At 41.0% G+C, this 18,496-nt stretch overlaps 2 protein-coding genes across 3 annotated transcripts; one reads left to right on the forward strand and one right to left on the reverse strand.

Moving 5' to 3' along the window:
• Positions 1 to 576: 576 nt before the first annotated feature.
• kdf1b (keratinocyte differentiation factor 1b) lies at positions 577 to 6,531 on the reverse strand. Its single transcript, XM_034545252.1, has 4 exons — positions 6,368 to 6,531; positions 4,317 to 5,266; positions 4,109 to 4,195; positions 577 to 1,116 (listed from the first exon to the last, which is right to left on the reverse strand). The coding sequence occupies exons 2-4, from the start codon at positions 5,245 to 5,247 to the stop codon at positions 1,022 to 1,024; spliced, it is 1,113 nt and encodes a 370-aa protein (XP_034401143.1). The 5' UTR covers positions 5,248 to 5,266; positions 6,368 to 6,531; the 3' UTR covers positions 577 to 1,021.
• Positions 6,532 to 6,731: 200 nt separating this feature from the next.
• Positions 6,732 to 18,480, forward strand: zdhhc18b (zinc finger DHHC-type palmitoyltransferase 18b). 2 transcript variants are annotated; one of them, XM_034545804.1, is made up of 10 exons: positions 6,732 to 6,765; positions 8,541 to 8,881; positions 9,533 to 9,693; positions 10,052 to 10,201; positions 10,865 to 11,002; positions 11,311 to 11,362; positions 11,465 to 11,567; positions 11,911 to 12,020; positions 12,668 to 12,761; positions 16,261 to 18,455. In XM_034545804.1, exons 2-10 carry the CDS (start codon positions 8,631 to 8,633, stop codon positions 16,606 to 16,608), a joined length of 1,407 nt encoding a protein of 468 aa, XP_034401695.1. In that variant the 5' UTR covers positions 6,732 to 6,765; positions 8,541 to 8,630; the 3' UTR covers positions 16,609 to 18,455. The 2 variants fall into 2 exon arrangements, with proteins under 2 accessions (XP_034401695.1, XP_034401694.1); XM_034545803.1 differs by lacking the exon at positions 6,732 to 6,765 and having other exon boundaries at positions 7,838 to 8,881; positions 16,261 to 18,480.
• Positions 18,481 to 18,496: the final 16 nt, after the last annotated feature.

Here is an 18,496-nt window from a genome sequence, read left to right on the forward strand (position 1 = left end):
TTATAGTCATAGTCCATGATATTAGACCAGCTGCAGCTCGAACCGGCTTTCGCCTTATAGGAGAGCTATTTGCTTTATGAGGGTCATGTTATTACACTAATAATAATGATCCCCCCCAATCGTAGAGTTAGAAGTCATACTATAAAACTTTTTTTTTCCAGCCAAACATTGCTACTTCATTCATTCATAGTGATTCCACACTATGCTTTTTACATCAATATGAAATATGGCAAATTATGAGAAACTCCCAGAATATAATTTCTGATCATTCATCTGGAATCACTGACTGTAAATATGTGATACATGACCACTGGATTGAAAGCATTGAAGAATCACACATATTACTTAAAAATAAAATGTAAGATAATTACAAGATGATAGAAAATGTGCAACAAGAATATATATAAGCACACGGTTCTTAATATATATATATATATATATATATATATATATATATATATATATATATATATATATATATATATGTATATGTATATGTATATATAAAGAGCCTTGTGCAACAACAATATATATATATATATATATATATATATATATATTTACATACACACTCAATTTACAGAACGAAATCTAAATGTCCTTTGCATAACAGCAGTATAATATGACCGTCCAAAATGAGTCATCTTTTATGAACACACAACTCTTCTTCAAGGACAAGTTGGACGGTTAAACGGGACACAATAAGAGCCATAAAGAGCAGCTGGTGATATCTGCCTGCAGGACGAGCTCTCAAATCAAGCAATCCTTCAAACGCGCACATCATATTCATCAAACATAAATATCGACACACAGGGCCCTGAGTTCACTGAAGTCCTTCAGACAATATGAATATTCACATTTTCTTCTCCCACGGCCGAGACCTGTGGGAGAAGACAAAGAGCTCGGCTCAGCCAGAGGCTCCTGTGCAAGTAGTGTCGGCTTTCAACGTCCCATACGTGACCTTGTGGACACAGCAGGACAAATAATAATTCAAGCGTAGGCGGCCATTGTTGAGCAGGAATCATGTTCTCACAGAGGTGAGAATGAGTGGGACACCTGAAGAATTAGTCTCAGTGTGAGAAGGCGAGTAGGCTGTTGGACAACTGGAAGTATGACCTAGAAAACAAAACACATACTTCAGATTCAATCCTGCCTTCCCTCTTCACAGTGCACTGCAACTAGAAACCGTTTCACATTCATATATATTCAGATATTTTAAAAAGGTAAGAGTACGTTGGACCCTGTGTGCAGATAATCGGCCTTTCTCCATAAAAAGGTGAAAACACTTGTTTGACTTAAAGATACCGTGTGAAGGTTTTCCCCTGCTGGAGCGCTTAAGAGGTCAACGGTTTTACCTGAGGGCCCCAGTTTTGTTTGTTTCCAGGCACGTGCGTGAGGACGCACCCAAGTCACCTGATACACATTCCTGCCGAAGATTTCGCACTATTCACCTGATTGATCATCAGGTGCTGGTAATGCACAAAGAAAAGACGCAATGAGCCAGCAAAAGCAACGATTTCACGGCACTTGCAGACTCATAACTATAACATGTGCATCCACAATTCAATAAGTCCACGGGGCCTCAGGCGGACCTTCTGTGGACTTCCAGGGAGTCAGCTTGGGATGCAGACATCCCTAACCCCACACTTGGATAGATTACCCATACTCCATAGCAGCAGAGATTTGACAATGCCGGAAAATATATTAATATTGACTTGGATTTATTTTCTGTCATCTGCAAAGACGGCCAACAGGTTGGTCTTCGTTGAGGGTTCAATGTGAATATAACATTTGTAGTGTTTAACAAATGTTATATTCACATTGATGTCTGTTATAGCTACTATGCAGACCCGACAGTTATTGTTCAGACAAATATTTTTAAATGAGTTATCCATGGAAACACTTGAGTTCCTATGTCCCTTCTCATAGCTCACTTTATTCGGTGCACATCTGGATTCAGCAAATGTTTAAAGAGATAAATGGCTTTGCAAATGTTTACATGAGGAAGAGCACGGATGGTTAAAGCGTCCTGCACGTCCTACATTGCACATTACAGTGTAGCATCACGGTATAATATTCAAATTTCTCCGAAATGATTTACATTTTCAGTTTGCCATTGGTGACGGCCGTACGAATATTTTTGTGATTTGGGACGTTTACTGCACTAGATATGGCCGACACACTAAACATTAACAAATCACAAAATGGTCTCCATGGAAGAAGATCATTTTTCCAGGCACTTTTGTCGAGGTAATTGGTGTTGACTCACTGTTATCGAGTTAAACTGCAACATACACAATTTCAAATCTAAATCAAACATCCCTTTTATCGGCCATATTTATATTTTCTACAAATGTGCATGAAAACTTGTTGTGTAGTACGAAATGTCATTGCATAGTTGTAATCACACCAAAGCAAACTGTAAAATAACACCAGAAGTCAAACACCTGCACAGGGCACATGAAGGACACAGAGGTCATTTCTACCTGGGTGGGGAGTTTAGATTTTACAATTTAAATACTAGAAGTTACGAGTCCAGTATTTAAAAGATGAGAGTATGAAAAAGACGGTCTTGCTCTCAAATTCAAGCGAGACTTGTGTCTAAAACCTCTGACGGCAAACGTCGGAACATCAAACGCCCTCGTGTTTGGGTTCATAACATTAATATCATATATATATATATATATATATATATATATATATATACATATTTATACATAACATCACCCGTAGGCTCACACAGCTTGGTGACTTTCACCAACTACGTCTAGATGAAAATCCTCTTTATTCGCATCCATTTGTCTGTGCATTGACTTCCATGGAATATACTCGCAACGCTTTTAGTGTGAGCGCAGCATAAGTGTTGGGAAAATGTATCGGCTAATTTTAAGTGCCTCATTCTATAAATGTGCCTGCTGGCAGTCGGCTTTAATGGCATGTGTCATCCAATGAGATCTAAAATAACTATCTCAACTCTTTCAGAACAAGTAGATAATATATATGTGTATATTCATGTATGTGGAGATGACCATATAGAACTGTTATTGCATTTACTGGGACATGGCCAGGGAACGTAATGAACACATCCAGAAGTTTCTTAAGGGCTAAATAAACTTTACGAACAGCTCGGCATGCAGAGGCTTTCCAGATGTTCTGCATCGCCGACACTGTACAACAATGTACCACACTGTACAACAATGTACCACACTGTACAACAATGTACCACAAGGCTCTGCATACAGTCTGTGAGACAGTCAATGCTGCGGCGTGTGGTGTTCAATGTACAGAAGGTCTTTAATAAATGATTCCATGAGGACAGAATCAATAGCGCTCAAAATCATCATCACGTGATAACGGATCTTGGGGTTCTCGATGAGCTCTCTCCCTATAAAACGCTAATCTAACTAATATCACTCCTTCATAAATGGGATCTCTGAGGAAGGGAGCTGCCATTTTCTTCCGGGGGAGTGGCCAGTTTATCCAGCTAGATTGAATGAGCCTGCGCTGGAGCAGGTTAACATTTTTGGATGTGTTGCTATGGTGATTTTGCCAAACTTGCTTCTTGGAACCGAAAACCCTGACTTGTGTGTAATCTCATCCGTAAAATTATCCCGCTAACTACGTTAGCCAGGTACGAGAAATAGGGCCCTGAACCTGAATAGAGACATTCTATCACCAAAAGTATTTCATAAAGAACAAAAATAATGTAATAAATTGATTTTACGGCAACATCTGGCAAAACCAAATTCTTAATATCCTTCAATTTCAGACTTGTTGTTTCATCTGAAATAAAAGCGGATGCTAAAAATCGGAACAGAATTGATCAGGAAATCAAACTGGCTAATTCTGATGAAAACAAACTTAGGTTTATGCTGCGAGATAAATCCTATGAGGGCCGCCACTGTTGGCAAGGACTTCCCTTGTTATAACAGCTTATGGAAAAATAAACATGGACATTATTCAAAGCCACTAATCAAACTACTGGAAATAAAATAAGTGAATGACACGCTATTCAAGTTACATCCAACTTTCATTAAAAACGGATGAGGTATATGAATGTAGCAGTATACTGTGTTTGTAATAACATGATAAAAGACAGATTTCTTACCTCCATTGGTCCTCCACATATCTCTGGCACACTTGTCCGAGGAGGTCAGTTCAGATATTTGGATGTTTGGATTTGATTTGTAATCATCTTTAGCAGACAGAGTAAAAGAGAGTGATGGTCACTTGATGGCAAAAAAGCATATGAATGGCATTTCAGAGGCAATGCCGATATTTTTTGGACTTATGACGTGAAACAAACCATCACTCACTGTTGTTGCTTAATGAAAAGGAATCGCCCTCCCTCATTGTCTCATTCCCGCTGTCCGACAGCGTCCTCTCTCTCCTGGAGGTGTGTGGCCTCCTCTTGGTGCTCCTCCGAGTGCTGATGCGGATGATGCCGCGCACCAGCCGGCACTCCGCCTCCTGCTCACCCATTTTGTGCTCCTCTGCCAGCGAGTTGATGAGGTGGTTGATGGCCTTGCTCTTCTTCAGAAACACAGAGTCTGTGGTGCACCTGGCCAACTCTTCGATCTGATACTCAGAGTAGAGCTCCAGCAGCTTCTTAGTAATCAGAGAGTCCACGTCCTCCTCGCCATCTTCCCAGTCATAGAACATCATGGACTCATGCAGAGACGGGTGGCTGGGCTGTGTTTGACCACAAGACGGAGGCCCATATGTGGGAGATTCAGTTTCAACTTCCAAGCACTCTCTTGGACTGTCAACTTTGACTCCAGCGATGCGGACGTCCCCTGGCCAGTATGTACCGTCTTCCTCTTTGTTGCCTTCTGGGTTCACAGACTGGAGGCTCACCTTCTCTGGTTCGTCTAGGGAGCTCTCGTTTGGCGCCAGGCACGGAGCGAGGATGGAACGCTGGCAGACCCGATACAGGCCGCAGGTGAGCACGCTGCACACAAAGGTCCTACAGCCCCTTTGAGGAGAGCAGGGATTGCAGCTTTGTGTCGCAGAGGACGGGTCAGCTGAGCCAGGAATGAAGCCAATGGTCTCACACTCCTTCCCACTGGCATCTTTCAGGTGAGCTTTGTGGACTAACGTTGGGTCTGGGGTGGGGAGCCTGTCTTCCACTGGGTCAACACAGCGCTCCTCATAGGACGACCTCTGGCTGCTGCTCCGGCTAGTTCGATGCCTATAGCTGCCAGGCCCTTGGCTGTGCTTCAGACTGCCAACGCTGCCGGCTGACATGACTTACTGACCCCAGAATCTGTACAAGCAATGAGAGAAAATTAGTTCAATTGGAGGTGTAACTTCGCGCTGAGACAGTGGGGGAAATTGCATCACTGAACAAGTTATCAAAGCTTGCAAAAACTAAAATCACTGGAGACCACCTGAGGGCATCTCTCTTCAAAACTAATCTTCGAAACTACTATCCCCAGGTGGCAGGTTAAGTGACCCAATTGGTTCTCCGGATGATGTGTGAGCACGCAGTCACTGTGTGATGTCAGGGGGATTTCTAAAAATAAACTAATCTGTTGACTGTCAAATGAAGAAAATCTATAAATATGACGTGAAAAGGTTAACAATAATTCCATATAATCCATATATCAGTTCGCTTAGTGGGTTTTGCTTAGTGCAAACCCATATCCCGTGTTTACACTGCACTGAATAAACTCAATTACACAAAGTTCAATTTTAAATATTTTAATGCCACTATTGCATATATATTTAAATATTTGTTTAAAACTTTAGTTTATAGTTAAGCATGCATCTGCAACTGTGGGTCAGTGGTTAGCAGGTCTGTCTTTTAATCAGGGGGTTGGTGGTTCAATCCCCGCCCTGGTCGATGTGTCCTTGAGCAAGACACTTAACCCTGAATTGTTCCCTGTAGCTGTGTATGAATGTAACATGATTGTAAGTCGCTTTGGATGAAAGCGTCAGCTAAATGACATGTATTATTGTATCTGTTTTGTCGGATGGGTGGATGCCGAATTCAATAAAAGATCTCATTGAGTCTGAATTTACAGTTGCTACTGTTTTACCGTGTATACATATTTATTGACAACATAAAGAGCTTAAACTTATCATATCCTCAAATAGTGTTTGGCGTTCCGTGACGTCATGTGTTGAAACCAATGTTTACAGAAGCTATACCATGTAGTTATTATTAGCCCACAGCTAATAAACCGACAACTAAAATGAACATAATATGTTTGTTTTTTTCCCACAATAGTTTTCACTCATTTACGTCACCGTTTGACACACACTCAGCCACACGCATTTTCGTGTAACATTATATGAGTTTTTTTTTTATTTTCATGGCGACCCTTTCCTCCATTAGAGGACTTAACTCACTTCGCCTACTCACAGTTTACACGCTGCGTCCAGCGACTGACTTCCGAACTACCGTCGTCTTAAACGCATTAAACATGCCGGTTTGAAGTCCTTTTTGAACGTCCCGTGTATCAACTCAACACAAAGTGTCCGTTTCTGTCGAGTTGTCTACCTGCTCCGTACCTGAGCGTCAAGGTGGAGGAGAAGCACCAGGTAGCTGGAACAGGATGTCGGACTTCCGGTTATGAAGTAAAATCGTTACTGTAATTTTTTCAATGATGTATTTTTGCGTCACGTAGCAATTGACAGAGGAGGTCGACATTTTAACTTTATACCATAATTGCATAATACCCATGCTGGTGTCACGCCAAGTTCTGATAAGAACAATGTATCCTTCACGCGCACGGCGAAAGAGAAAGCTACGTTGACATTGTAAGTTTACAAAACCATGCCAATTTTTTATGACATATACTATGATAGTTTTTATGGCAATTTTCATAATGCTTTACAACAATAATCACGATTACGACAGTGTGACACGAATGAATGATGGACATTTATGTAATTCCCCCCACCCCAAAAAACGCACTAAATTGGCTGAAACTAGTCAATGTTACTTTACTTTAAGCAAAATATGAACATGTATAGTGACTTATAACCAGGTTTTATAATATCTGCCTACACCTAAACAATGCCATTACTTCACTTCAAGCCTCCAACTGACTGTTAAAATAGTGTGTTATGTATTATAACAGTGATTATGATGCTTAATATATGTATTATAACGTATAACAATGGGAATTAAAATACACACGGTCCTTGCAAAAACAGATGTTAGTGAGTGACCAACAACTAGGAAGTATTCTTATGCTTGACCTTTCTAAATCATTACGAAATGCTTTATAATGATTATTGTTACAAATAATTTTGAATATTTACGAGTTCTCTATAACTATACGTATACAGTTCCATCGTCAGGTCATGAGGCATTATATGTTTGTCATACATGGGCTTCATAGAAAGTGTTACTTGAAGTTACATATAACCAATAAATTAATTATAAGAAATGAATTGAGTGAAGCAGCGGTCAACGCAAGTATCAGCAGGCAAGCATAACTGGGCATAACTCCCAGCTGTTATCTTGTTTAATCTCCGTCGCTTTCCGACTGCATCAAGTCACACACAGTGGCCGTTGATATACCGGATATTACTTTGGACGTATATTTATGGAAACAAATATTATACCTTGCAAGGAGCCTTTTTTTGCATTATATGGCTATCATGTTTGTACAAAAGCCATCATGATCATCATCAACCCTCAAACGAAATGCGTTAATGAATATTACATTTATTTTGAAAGAGCACTAACCGGAAATGAAAACCTTTTCTTTGTGTAAAGTTTGACAACAGCTGGTTTGACCGGTGTTATGATTTAACAAGCGACCGTGTTAACTGGCGACTTTCAGCGGATTGCGCCTGTTGTTTTCGTAGTTATGACAGCTGTTGAAAATAGGAAGAGAACACGTAGCTGTCTTCGTGAAGGCCGTATTGTTTAATTTTGTTTATACAGTGTCAAACCCTCTGATATATATTGTATATATAATATGCAAATTAAACAATGCGGCATTCACGAGGACAGCTGCGTGTTTGTTCTCTTCCTATTTTCCAAATGCTGCCTGTAACTACGACAACAACGGACGCATTTGGCTGAAAGTCGCCAGATAAACCGTAACACCGAACGACTCGTTTTTTGACAGCGTAGCTTAAACCGATACTTTCCCACCAATTTGTCGGCACTCTTTTGTAGGACATTAATATGAGTTAAAACACATAGTGTAGCGCTCCTGTAGATTTATGCACACGGGACCCGTGGAGAAAACCAAAAAGGGGGTTGCAATCATGTGCAAGACGCGCGAGCTAACACGCTAGCAATGATAACTGTATTTTGGGTTTGCTGATGTTAAATAGTCCGCTGATTTGTCTGAACGCTAACACGCTCACGATGACCAGTGGCCCAGTGCCTGAAGGTATGCGAAGACTCTCCGGGGACAGATTTAAAGAGGAGTGCGTGATAAGGAAAGTAACGTTACCGCGGATGTGATTTCGAGCATGGGGTTTATTTACAACTAAGATACTCGTAGTAGAGGATATACGCGTTGTGTTTTCTCCCTCGAATGACTACATTCGCTCTGTTCGGCTGCTTCAAGCACGGCCGCCGGTGATGTTGGCGACCGTCGGCCAAAACCCGCCCCGGTTCTCCGAATTGGGACCGAGCAGCCAAACTTCATCGTGAAACCATGAAGAACTGCGAGTATCAACAAATCGACCCCCGGGCACTCCCGACGCCGACGCCGATCCCTCCGCCTCACCTCGGACCCGAAAGCGACAAGAGAGAGGAGCCGAAAGGACCGAGGAGAAAGTGGCAAGTTTTTCCGGGAAAGAATCGCTTCTACTGCGATGGACGGATCATAGTGGCCCGGCAGAGTGGGGTCCTGCCCCTCACCCTGGGCCTTATCCTCATCACGAGTGGATTATTCTTTATATTTGAGTGAGTTCGTGTTTTAATATCACCATTATGCCTGTGAGTTCAGTCGTTGTCCTGGTGAATATAGCCACCGTTAAAGGATGGGGACATCAATGCATGTTAGCTTCCACACCACTATAGCAGTACGAGGGGAAACTAGCTATTTAAATTCACTTTAAAAACAAAGTGTTCATATCTGGTGTGTTTGATGTATGCGGAACCTTAGAGCAGGTTCGACTGATTCATAAAATGTCCTTATTTATGTTTGATGAGAGCATTTCATGTACTAATGGGCATGTCAACTTAAAAGGTCTGATTTCATTATGTAGTCTGGCAAGATTTTGCATTCCTGTTTGTCCTTACAATGTGTGGATATCACCTGTTTTGGTTGAGCATAAATATTGTAATTAATCTTTGCAACTGTTAATAAGACCAACATGTCCTACGATTGGAAATAGTGCTTGAATTATTTCTAGTACAGTGTAGTTCTGTGTGTTCTGTCTCCATGGATTTCAGATGGCAATTAAAGACACTGACTGTTAATTAGAACTACATCCCCTGGTGGGTAAAACAAGTAGGCTATGCTATTAGACGGGGTTCAGTCTCCAGCCTGTGATTTGGTCCACATGTATTGTAATACATCGTCTCTCTACCTGTCTCTGCCCCATATCACAGCTGTCCCTTCCTGGTCAAACACCTGACCAGCTGCATACCTGTTATTGGAGGAGGCCTCTTTGTATTTGTGGTCATCACCTTGCTCCAGACCAGCCTCACTGACCCTGGCATCCTGCCCAGAGCAACACCAGATGAGGCTGCAGACATTGAAAAACAGATTGGTAAGGAACAACTCAGTCATAAGTGGGGTCCACACTCAACGATGGCCTCAATTTTGTCCCCGTCCCCCCCATATATATATATATATATATATATATATATATATATATATATATATATATATATATATATATATTGACCTTCATGTCTCAAGTTTGCTCATGTGCAACTTGTTAACGTCGACTCGTGATCAAAGTTTAGGCAGTGATGAGGAAAGATGTTCATATTACCAAACTGTACTGTTGTTCCAGCTATTTTTTTGAAACCGATTCTGACTTAAGTATTGAATATTTACCTACCTGTATTTAAGGAAATGCTTTGGACATTTTGTTTGACAATGTACTGTCATCTCCACTGCAGACAACACTGGAAACACCAGTTATCGGCCTCCACCACGCACCAAGGAAGTCCTCATCAACCAGCAGGTGGTGAAGCTCAAGTACTGCTTCACCTGCAAGATGTTCCGTCCTCCGCGCACCTCCCACTGTAGCCTGTGTGACAACTGTGTGGGTGAGCTGTGGGCACACGCACACACACGTGGACCTTCACAACATATTTGACCAGTTTGGGGATATGATCTGGTTGACAAAAATAGGCATGAAAATTAACAGCTGAAATGTTGAAATAGGATACTAATCTATCCATCTCTCAATTCAATTCAAATCAAGTCCATTCCATCCATTCCATTAAATGTGACTTTACTGACATTAAAGTTTCTAACCAATTGTGGCCAATGCATCAAAACACAAAAAGTACACAAACATAGCAATATGAAAAGTAACATAACACAACATTATGATTGTTATATACAAAAGTTAAAAAAAAGGAACTTTTGAAAAATGCCCTTTGGATAAATGCACTTTTAAAAGATGCACTTTTGAAAAATGTACTTTTTGAAAGATGCACTTTTGAAAAATGTACTTTTTGAAATTCCCAATGGGTCTGTGTGCACTCAGGTAAAAGTCCCCACCGAGATAGAAGTACAAAAACACACACACACCAACACGCTGACATTTACACATGATGAATGATAAATAGGGCCTCATAGGGTCACAGTGAACATGATCCCATTAAGTACAGTTCAGACTCGACAATTGTAATTCTCACAACTGTATGAGTATTTAAATCAGAATGTCAGTGATGAATTCTTCTTTTGGTGCGTTTCTCTTTCAGAGCGATTCGACCATCACTGCCCTTGGGTGGGTAACTGTGTGGGGAAACGCAACTACCGCTTCTTCTACACCTTCATTGTGTCGCTCTCCTTCCTGACGGCATTCATCTTCGGCTGTGTGACCACACATCTAGCACTAAGTATGTGTTTTTGCTCTGGTTCACTTGTGTTTTTTTTTTTTTTTTTTTACATGGTTGAAAACAGTCCGGATCTTACTTATAATAATTGATAACACACCTGGCTCAAACAGCCAGGTGTGTTATCAATTATTATACAGACGGGCGGGGTTATTAGAGCAGGTTAGGTGCCTGATAAGGAAAATATACAGAATGCTTTTTTAGTTTTTAGATTGATTGTGATCTGTTGGTTTTGGCAAACGCACACATTTTCCTTTTTAATGGCCTGAGAAATACACTTAGAGCCAGTGTTATTTTATGCTCTCTTTCAGGGGCTCAAGGTGGAAAAGGCCTGGTGTTTGCTCTGCAAGAGAGTCCGGGCAGATATCCTTTAACCAAAAATGTGTTTTACGATTTCTGACATTGAGTTTTATTGATTTATCCCTCCTTCAAAATACTGATGCTCTCCTTGACTCAACTTTTCACTGCAGTGGAGCTGGTGATATGTTTCTTCTCAGTCTGGTCCATCTTGGGCCTCTCGGGCTTCCATACTTACCTGGTTGCTTCCAACCTGACCACTAATGAAGATGTGAGTTGAATTTGTTACACTGCAATTACAGACCTTTGGTGTTTTGTGGTACAGTAAGACAATCTGAAATATTTCTAAAATAATATTACATTGACTATATTACATTGATATCACATTTTGAATTGAATTTCCAGAAATGCACATGAAAAATGTGTACAAACTGTACACAAGTATAATTGTAGAGGAAAATATATGTTTGCAAGTGGTCACTAAGATTTGTTTTAAACATTTTTGGACTTAATGAATACTTTTGTCAATCAATCTAATTTCAAATCTAATGAAATGCATTTTGAATTAAAAACTGAACATTTGCAAAGCAAATATGTTTTATATATTGTTGCAGATTAAAGGCTCCTGGTCAGGGAAGAGTGGAGAAGATGTCACCAACCCATACAGTCATAAAAACATATTTATCAACTGTTGTTCTGTGCTCTGTGGACCCATGTCACCCAGGTTAGTCCTACATTTGGTTGTGTTACTCTTTTTTCCCTTCAATTGATTCAATTGATGGCTTGTTTTAAATTTAGAATTCAACATATGACAGATAATTATTTCAAATGACAGATACTTTTCTGTATTGGTTAAGACATTATATTTACAAAACCATTTGAATATTACTATAATGTCACTTACAATATGTGTTGTTACTTGTTTCTGCGTGCACATTTTATTAGAGACATTTCTTTTGTGTATTACCTTTTATGCCAAACATAGACAAATATTGTATTTTTTATGATGTGTTTAATATTCATGAAAACCGGCACCATAGTTCAATGCATCTGAAAATACAAAAGGAAGAACCCAAAGTCAGGTTTCTTAATCAGAGACACGTTTGATTAATCCACCACACAGTGTTTGACATTTCTCATTAATTTAATTTAGTTTATTTGTTTCAATTAAATTCCCTGAAATGATCGATACATATTACATACAGCTGGGTCCTAGTTCTGCAGTTTCTCTTCCCAATGCAGTCTGTTAGCATGATGTTCAGTGAGCATCCATCAACAAGGGTACGCTAGATAGCGAGACTAAAAGGGGAACGTGCACACCCAATGACTGATCTTCCTTGTTTCTGTCTTCTTCTTTTTTTCTTTATTCAGCTTGATCGACAGACGAGGTTTCCTGCCCGGGGATGAATCTGTCCAGACAGCGGGTGTGGACATCGAGCTGCCCACTCTGGCCACTAGAAACGTGGTAGGAGGATCTTCCCAGCTGCCTTTTGGCTTGCAGGAATCCCCCTCTCCTGTGCCTGCACCCCCCCACTCCCACCAAAACTCTTCCTCTGCTTGACAGAAGCCTTGTCGCCTACTGTAGCTCCAACCCAGCATCTGTCTGCTGCCTGTTGCTGCCTGTTGTGTATGGGTTAACCCCCACATATACTCTATTTACACTAAAGTCAGAGCTTTGGTATTCATTACCTTTCTCAGTGAAAACAAGACCTTTTTTTAAATGGGTTAACTTGCACAATTTGAATTGGTTTTTAATCAGATTGAAAAGCAGGTTAAAGAGAATAACCTTTTTGCAAATTAGCTTTATTTTCAGAGTGTGAGATCAATATCAACCTCATGTCTTGTGTTGAAGCTCGCCGATTAACAGCGGCCACCAGGCAAGTGGTAGTTTGCCAAAGCATCAATAGAGACAAGTCAAACACAACTGAGACAGCAAACTGACTCTGCTGTGTCGGTTACGCATCAATATCCCTTCAGGTTCGCTAACATTAGCCACTAGATTAGGTAAGGCTTTTCAGTGAAACCCCTGAGTGTGTTGAATTGAGCAGGCGTGCATTATAATGCCTCAGATTTCAACTTGTTTTTTCGAGGAAGATTGTGTTATTTCTTCCTTCAAAAGTTGGCACATGTTGTCCTTCTTTTGCAGACCCCAGACTAACTAGTCACACCCTGTTTCCGCCCTTTGTGCTAAGCTAAGCTAAGCGGCTGCTGGCAGCCGCTTCATATTTAGCTTACGGACGTAAGAGTGGTATCAATCCGTTCATCTCACAGACGCAAATAAGCTTGTTTCATAAAAAGTTGAGCTATTCTGCTGCCTAGTTCACGCTCCTGAACAGCTCAGTCTTGTTTACCTCATGGAAATTAACAAATCAGGTTAACATTTTTCTTATTTTAATTAGCAACAGGGATACTTTTCACTATATGTATTTTTATGTCATCTACTGTTGTCACTTTTTTTTTCTTTAAACCACAAGCTACACCTCAGTGTTTTGTCATGTGCAGTATTTTGTCGACTCTGTGTGTTTTTACGAGAGGAGGAGAGCAGCAGATGGAAGAAGTGAAGACTCAGAGATGCTGTTTCCAGCTCGTCCTCCTCTTCTCTTGTTGCCCTCTCTGAAAAGTAAAGGGTATTAAAGGATGCCTGGAGAGTTTGTTTACAATACGTTAACTGTGGTTCAGATGGAGTTGCAGTCTGAGCCACAGTGCTCCTATCAACGGGTAGAGCAGCTGCTGCTTGGCTTTTTTTTGTTGTGTTCACACCAGAGTAACAGTTCTAGTCTGAAATTCATTGTAAATAATAGAGTAAAAATAGCCCTTTTGAATTGTAGTTGATGCATTGGTGAAGCTGTGAAGAACGTTCGTTGTTTGTATTCTGTGTTGGTTGGTTCACTTTCTACTGTCTCATATTTGTAAGTCATTGTGCCAAATTATTTGTGTTGCATCAAGCCGATCAACGTTGTCTCCCTTCATGCTTTTATTACGTGTTTGATTTGTCCATCTTGTTTCTATACATATTTCTATATTGTCGGTATCTGAAATGTAAAAATAATAAAACATGCATTTTTGGCCATGCATCTCATCGTGTGTGTGTGTGTGCGTGCGTGCGTGCGTGCGTGCGTGTGTGTGTGTGTGTGTGTCTCTCTCTCATTGTACGGTTTGCACACTGGAGTATAGAAGGATTTTTCCAAAGGGAAGAAAAGCTGCAGACAAACACGGCGTTCGTGTCTATTCACTCGGCCCTAACTGTTCTGTATGTTGTCTGTTTCTCTGCCTGTGTCCCGACCCCAACACAAGCGGGTGAAATGTTTGGCCTTTGTGGTGTTCTGCGCCGCCTGATTAGCCAATGTTAGTGCAGGAAAAGTGATGCGTGAGCTTCGTAAGCCTGTTTAGAGAAAGGGAAAGCGAGAGCAGCGTCTCCTGTCAATGTCATGTAAGAAAACCTATCAGTACAAAGACATGTGGGGGGATCAACCGGTACTTATAATATCCGATGGATACATTATTGTTTGAAGTTAAGGGCGAGCAGAGTTGTTCAAATATGCTTTAATTGCAGGTAAATCAAATGTGTCCTCAAAGATGAGGACACATTTGATTTACCTGCAATTAAAGCATATTTACCTTCCCTTTAAACTGAGCTCACAGAGAGCGTTTTACACATGGAATAGTGAGCTGGCAGGTTATTCGTTTTGAATAAAAAATGACCCCTGAGGCTTTATGCTCTTGAAGCTTATCCATTATTAAAACTGTGAGTGTATTAAAGCTTCGAGACTTAAAATCAGGCCAAAAGCGAGGTTTAAAGCTGCACCGTTCAATACTTTGTATGTCAACATTACACACGTGCACGTGCGGTGTGAAAGAGGGCGCCCATGCCGCAAACTCTGCAGTTCTATGTAGCGTGTTAGCTTCTTTCGGCTCACTGTTTGGGTTTTATGGTCCACAACTTTACTGCTTTACTCGCTGCTCGTATATATAAAGCTTTGTCTGCAGCCGCAGCAGAAGGCAGATGTTTTCAGTGGAAACGCTCTGATAAACCCATTGCACGCAATCAGGCCAGCACCAAACAGCAGAAAGACCAAATTAGCGACTAGCTAGTGAACGTGAAGGAGCGTTTACAAAGTTAAAAGGACAACAAATAGTGGACTTGCATTCATCAAGTGGCCAGAAACAATACCAATTTGATTTAGAGTTTAAGATTGCTGCTGTATTTTATTAACTTAAACTTTGGTCTATTTATTAATATCTTACAGTGTAGCGGCACCGTTTTATTTTAGTTTATTCTAATCTTTTATTTCACTTTGTTTCAATAATTTCAACACCTATTTATGTGTGTCTTTACATTGTCTTGTGTTTCTTCTATGTCTTGTCTTAATGTCTTAAAGCACTTTGGATTCATACAAAATAAATTAGCCCCACAAATGACAGCATTAACCTCTACGTGTGTGTGCAGATCGCCGTCGCTCGGTTTCACAATGTAAAAAGAAAGAATGTAAACAAAGTTGCTCTGAGGAATGTAAAGCGCGATGCACCCAGGTCATACATATGGTCATGTATATGCCTAGCATTGCAAAGGTGACATCATCCCACGGCAGGAATACATCCACAGAAAGCTCTCGTTAAAAAAAAACACCGGGTGCATAGAGTTTGACAGACTTGAGCATTTCCAGGTGGCTCGAAACAACATCAACGGTGCAGTTTAAAATCAAACCAGCACACTTCATTAAAAGTGCAATACTAACAAATAAATATGATTCCCCAGGTCCAATGTGCATCCACATGCAGATCTCTAGCATGAAACTCCAGCTTCGGTGTGGCCCAGCCTGCCTGTGATTCGTCTTGCACGGCTGTTGATGCGTTCACTGAAGTGCTTTTCACCGCCCTGCTGTTCGCCCTGATAACTTCACTGGCTCGTCTCATCAGTTCTTGTCTTTTTTTCCCCTCCTTTCCTCTTTCTCGTGCATCTCCAGTGCACACAGGGTCTGCTGGAGTCGGCCGCGATCCCTCCGCTCCTGTCCACCTCGTGTCCTCAGGGGAAACCTCACTCGGCTCATACCGGCCGAGACGACGGCCCGGCGGTGAACTCTGACCCTTCGTCGGAGCTCTCCGCGAGATGTGGGGCCCGCCACGCTGCTGGCTCCCGAGGCGATACCTCTGCGCCACGTCACGCCAAGACTCGGTTAAAGAAAAGCAAACGAGCGGCGTTGCATATTGCCAACCCTTCCTTCGACGTCCCCGTTTCCCCTACCTCTCCGGACGCTGGCCCCGGCTCCAAAGCCGGGGGCCACGAAGGTGCCAGTTTCGCCTCTTTGCACTGACTGAAATGAGAGCGATCTCCAACGAAAGTGCACATTGTTTGAAGCTTGCATGCTGTAACACCGATACAAGTGGTATGAGTTCAAAAAGATGTATTATTTGTTGGTTCTCTGGATCTTGTCATTGTGGATGAGGATGACAATCACTGAGATATGTATTTGTGTGTTCAATTTGTAGTGGAAGTAGCAACACTAGAGCAGATTGGATGTATAAACTTAGCCTTTGGTGTAGAAGGAAAAGCACATAAAAAGATGTTCAAGATGGTGTAACTGGTGTACTGATAGACCCATATGCCTTTCTGATGATTCTCATGTAAAACATGAATTTTACCAGCATGTCAGATCCATCATATTGTGAACTAGTAGTGGCTTTGATGTATCAGGTGGACAACTTTGTTTGGTCTTAAAGGGAAAATCTATTGCAAATGCTGAATTGACATATGCCATTTCTATAACATTTTGCAGCTCAGTTTATTGTGTGAACTTGAGCCAGTTTCTCCTTAAGTTGAACAGTAGAGAGGCAGTTTGTGCTGATGAACAGGTCATGAGACTGTGACAGCAACCGTGGAGCATTTTCAAGGATATGAGGACATTTCTGCAATTCATAATGGAAATCTCTGCATTCAAATCAAACTATGGATGCACAGATGGGTGATACATTAATGCTCATACAGCTCATTTTCCCCCCTGGGCCCCTTTAGCAGGTTAATCCGGCTCCGAGAGGAGAGCAATATCTAACACATTGCTCAAAAATGTCCAAAAGGTGATCAGTTGGGTTTGCGATCTAATGACTGTGAATTAATAGCATACATCTGCATTAATTTCTCAAATTTGTATTTATTGCCCATCTGTAATATCTCAAAGAAAGATTAATGAGTCCTTTGCAGCCCCGCAGTCGCCAGGATAAAAATATTGGTATTGTATTTCAAACTAATACAGGACTTTCACCCAGCAGACTGCCGTTCGTGTCCCATGTGAAACCAAAAGTAAATATTGACTTCACCCCCGTGTTCCGTAATGTTACAAAAGAAAGTCCGCTCATGGCACGTGACTTCTGATTTTGTGTGGATTTTCCCTTTAACTTTGCCCATTCAGCACAGTGTGTATTAGTTGTATCAGTTTGTATTGTTGTTCAGATTGTTGTGCCGTATAAATGGCAGTGAATTGAACTGCATGATATTGACTAACGATGTATTTTCAATTTAGTTTATTTACATGGATTCAAACATCCTTTTACACACCTGAGAGATCCTGTAGCACTATTTTGTAGGAAAACTGGGATTTGGAGTCCTGAACATAGTTGTGTACGTGAACTGAAGCGGCACTGTCCATTGCTTGTGTGCTGCACCACCTCCTGCTTATGCTATCATTAATATCACCCAACGATTTAAAGCTTCCACGTCCTGCTCACACTTTGTATATGCAACAGCAAATATCTGCTCTCTCCTCCGTAAAATTGTTTGCTTCGACTAATCTAAGAATGTGAACGGTGATTTGTTCTCAGGTGGAAATGTGTAGGGGGGTAGGTATCAATATGCAAGTTATTTATGTGACATATCATGTTGACCCTCAGTACAACCTGATGCCAATAGCTGCACAAAAATGCAATGATATGAGCAATCATCCTCATGCACTAAAAGTAGACACACACAGACACACACACACACACACACACACACACCTAAATAATGCTAACATTGAGCAGCATTACATGTGCCGTATTCTCTGAGTCACCCAAGCACATTCATGATGTCACACACACACAAGTAATGCATTTCGGAGGAGAAAAACAATGTACTATACTTGTACAAAGGTTAAGGTTATTTAAGACAATGCTGCCGTCGAAGTAAAGGAAAAGGAAAATAAAGTTCAGTGAAATAAAGAGGCTCAG

The sequence above is a fragment of the Cyclopterus lumpus genome, chromosome 11 (assembly GCF_009769545.1).
Source record: "Cyclopterus lumpus isolate fCycLum1 chromosome 11, fCycLum1.pri, whole genome shotgun sequence".
Lineage (NCBI taxonomy): Eukaryota > Metazoa > Chordata > Actinopteri > Perciformes > Cyclopteridae > Cyclopterus > Cyclopterus lumpus.

Bases quoted from the DNA above. Each gene is read 5' to 3' on its own strand.
- kdf1b (XM_034545252.1), bottom strand. From the start codon at position 5,247: ATGTCAGCCGGCAGCGTTGGCAGTCTGAAGCACAGCCAAGGGCCTGGC. The intron at 4,196-4,316 runs GTGAGTGATGGT...TGTCTGCTAAAG, and splicing joins CTTTTCATTAAGCAACAACA to ATGATTACAAATCAAATCCA. The intron at 1,117-4,108 runs GTAAGAAATCTG...TTTGTTTTCTAG, and splicing joins TATGTGGAGGACCAATGGAG to GTCATACTTCCAGTTGTCCA.
- zdhhc18b (XM_034545804.1), top strand. From the start codon at position 8,631: ATGAAGAACTGCGAGTATCAACAAATCGACCCCCGGGCACTCCCGACG. The intron at 8,882-9,532 runs GTGAGTTCGTGT...CCCATATCACAG, and splicing joins GGATTATTCTTTATATTTGA to CTGTCCCTTCCTGGTCAAAC. The intron at 12,021-12,667 runs GTTAGTCCTACA...TTCTTTATTCAG, and splicing joins TGTGGACCCATGTCACCCAG to CTTGATCGACAGACGAGGTT.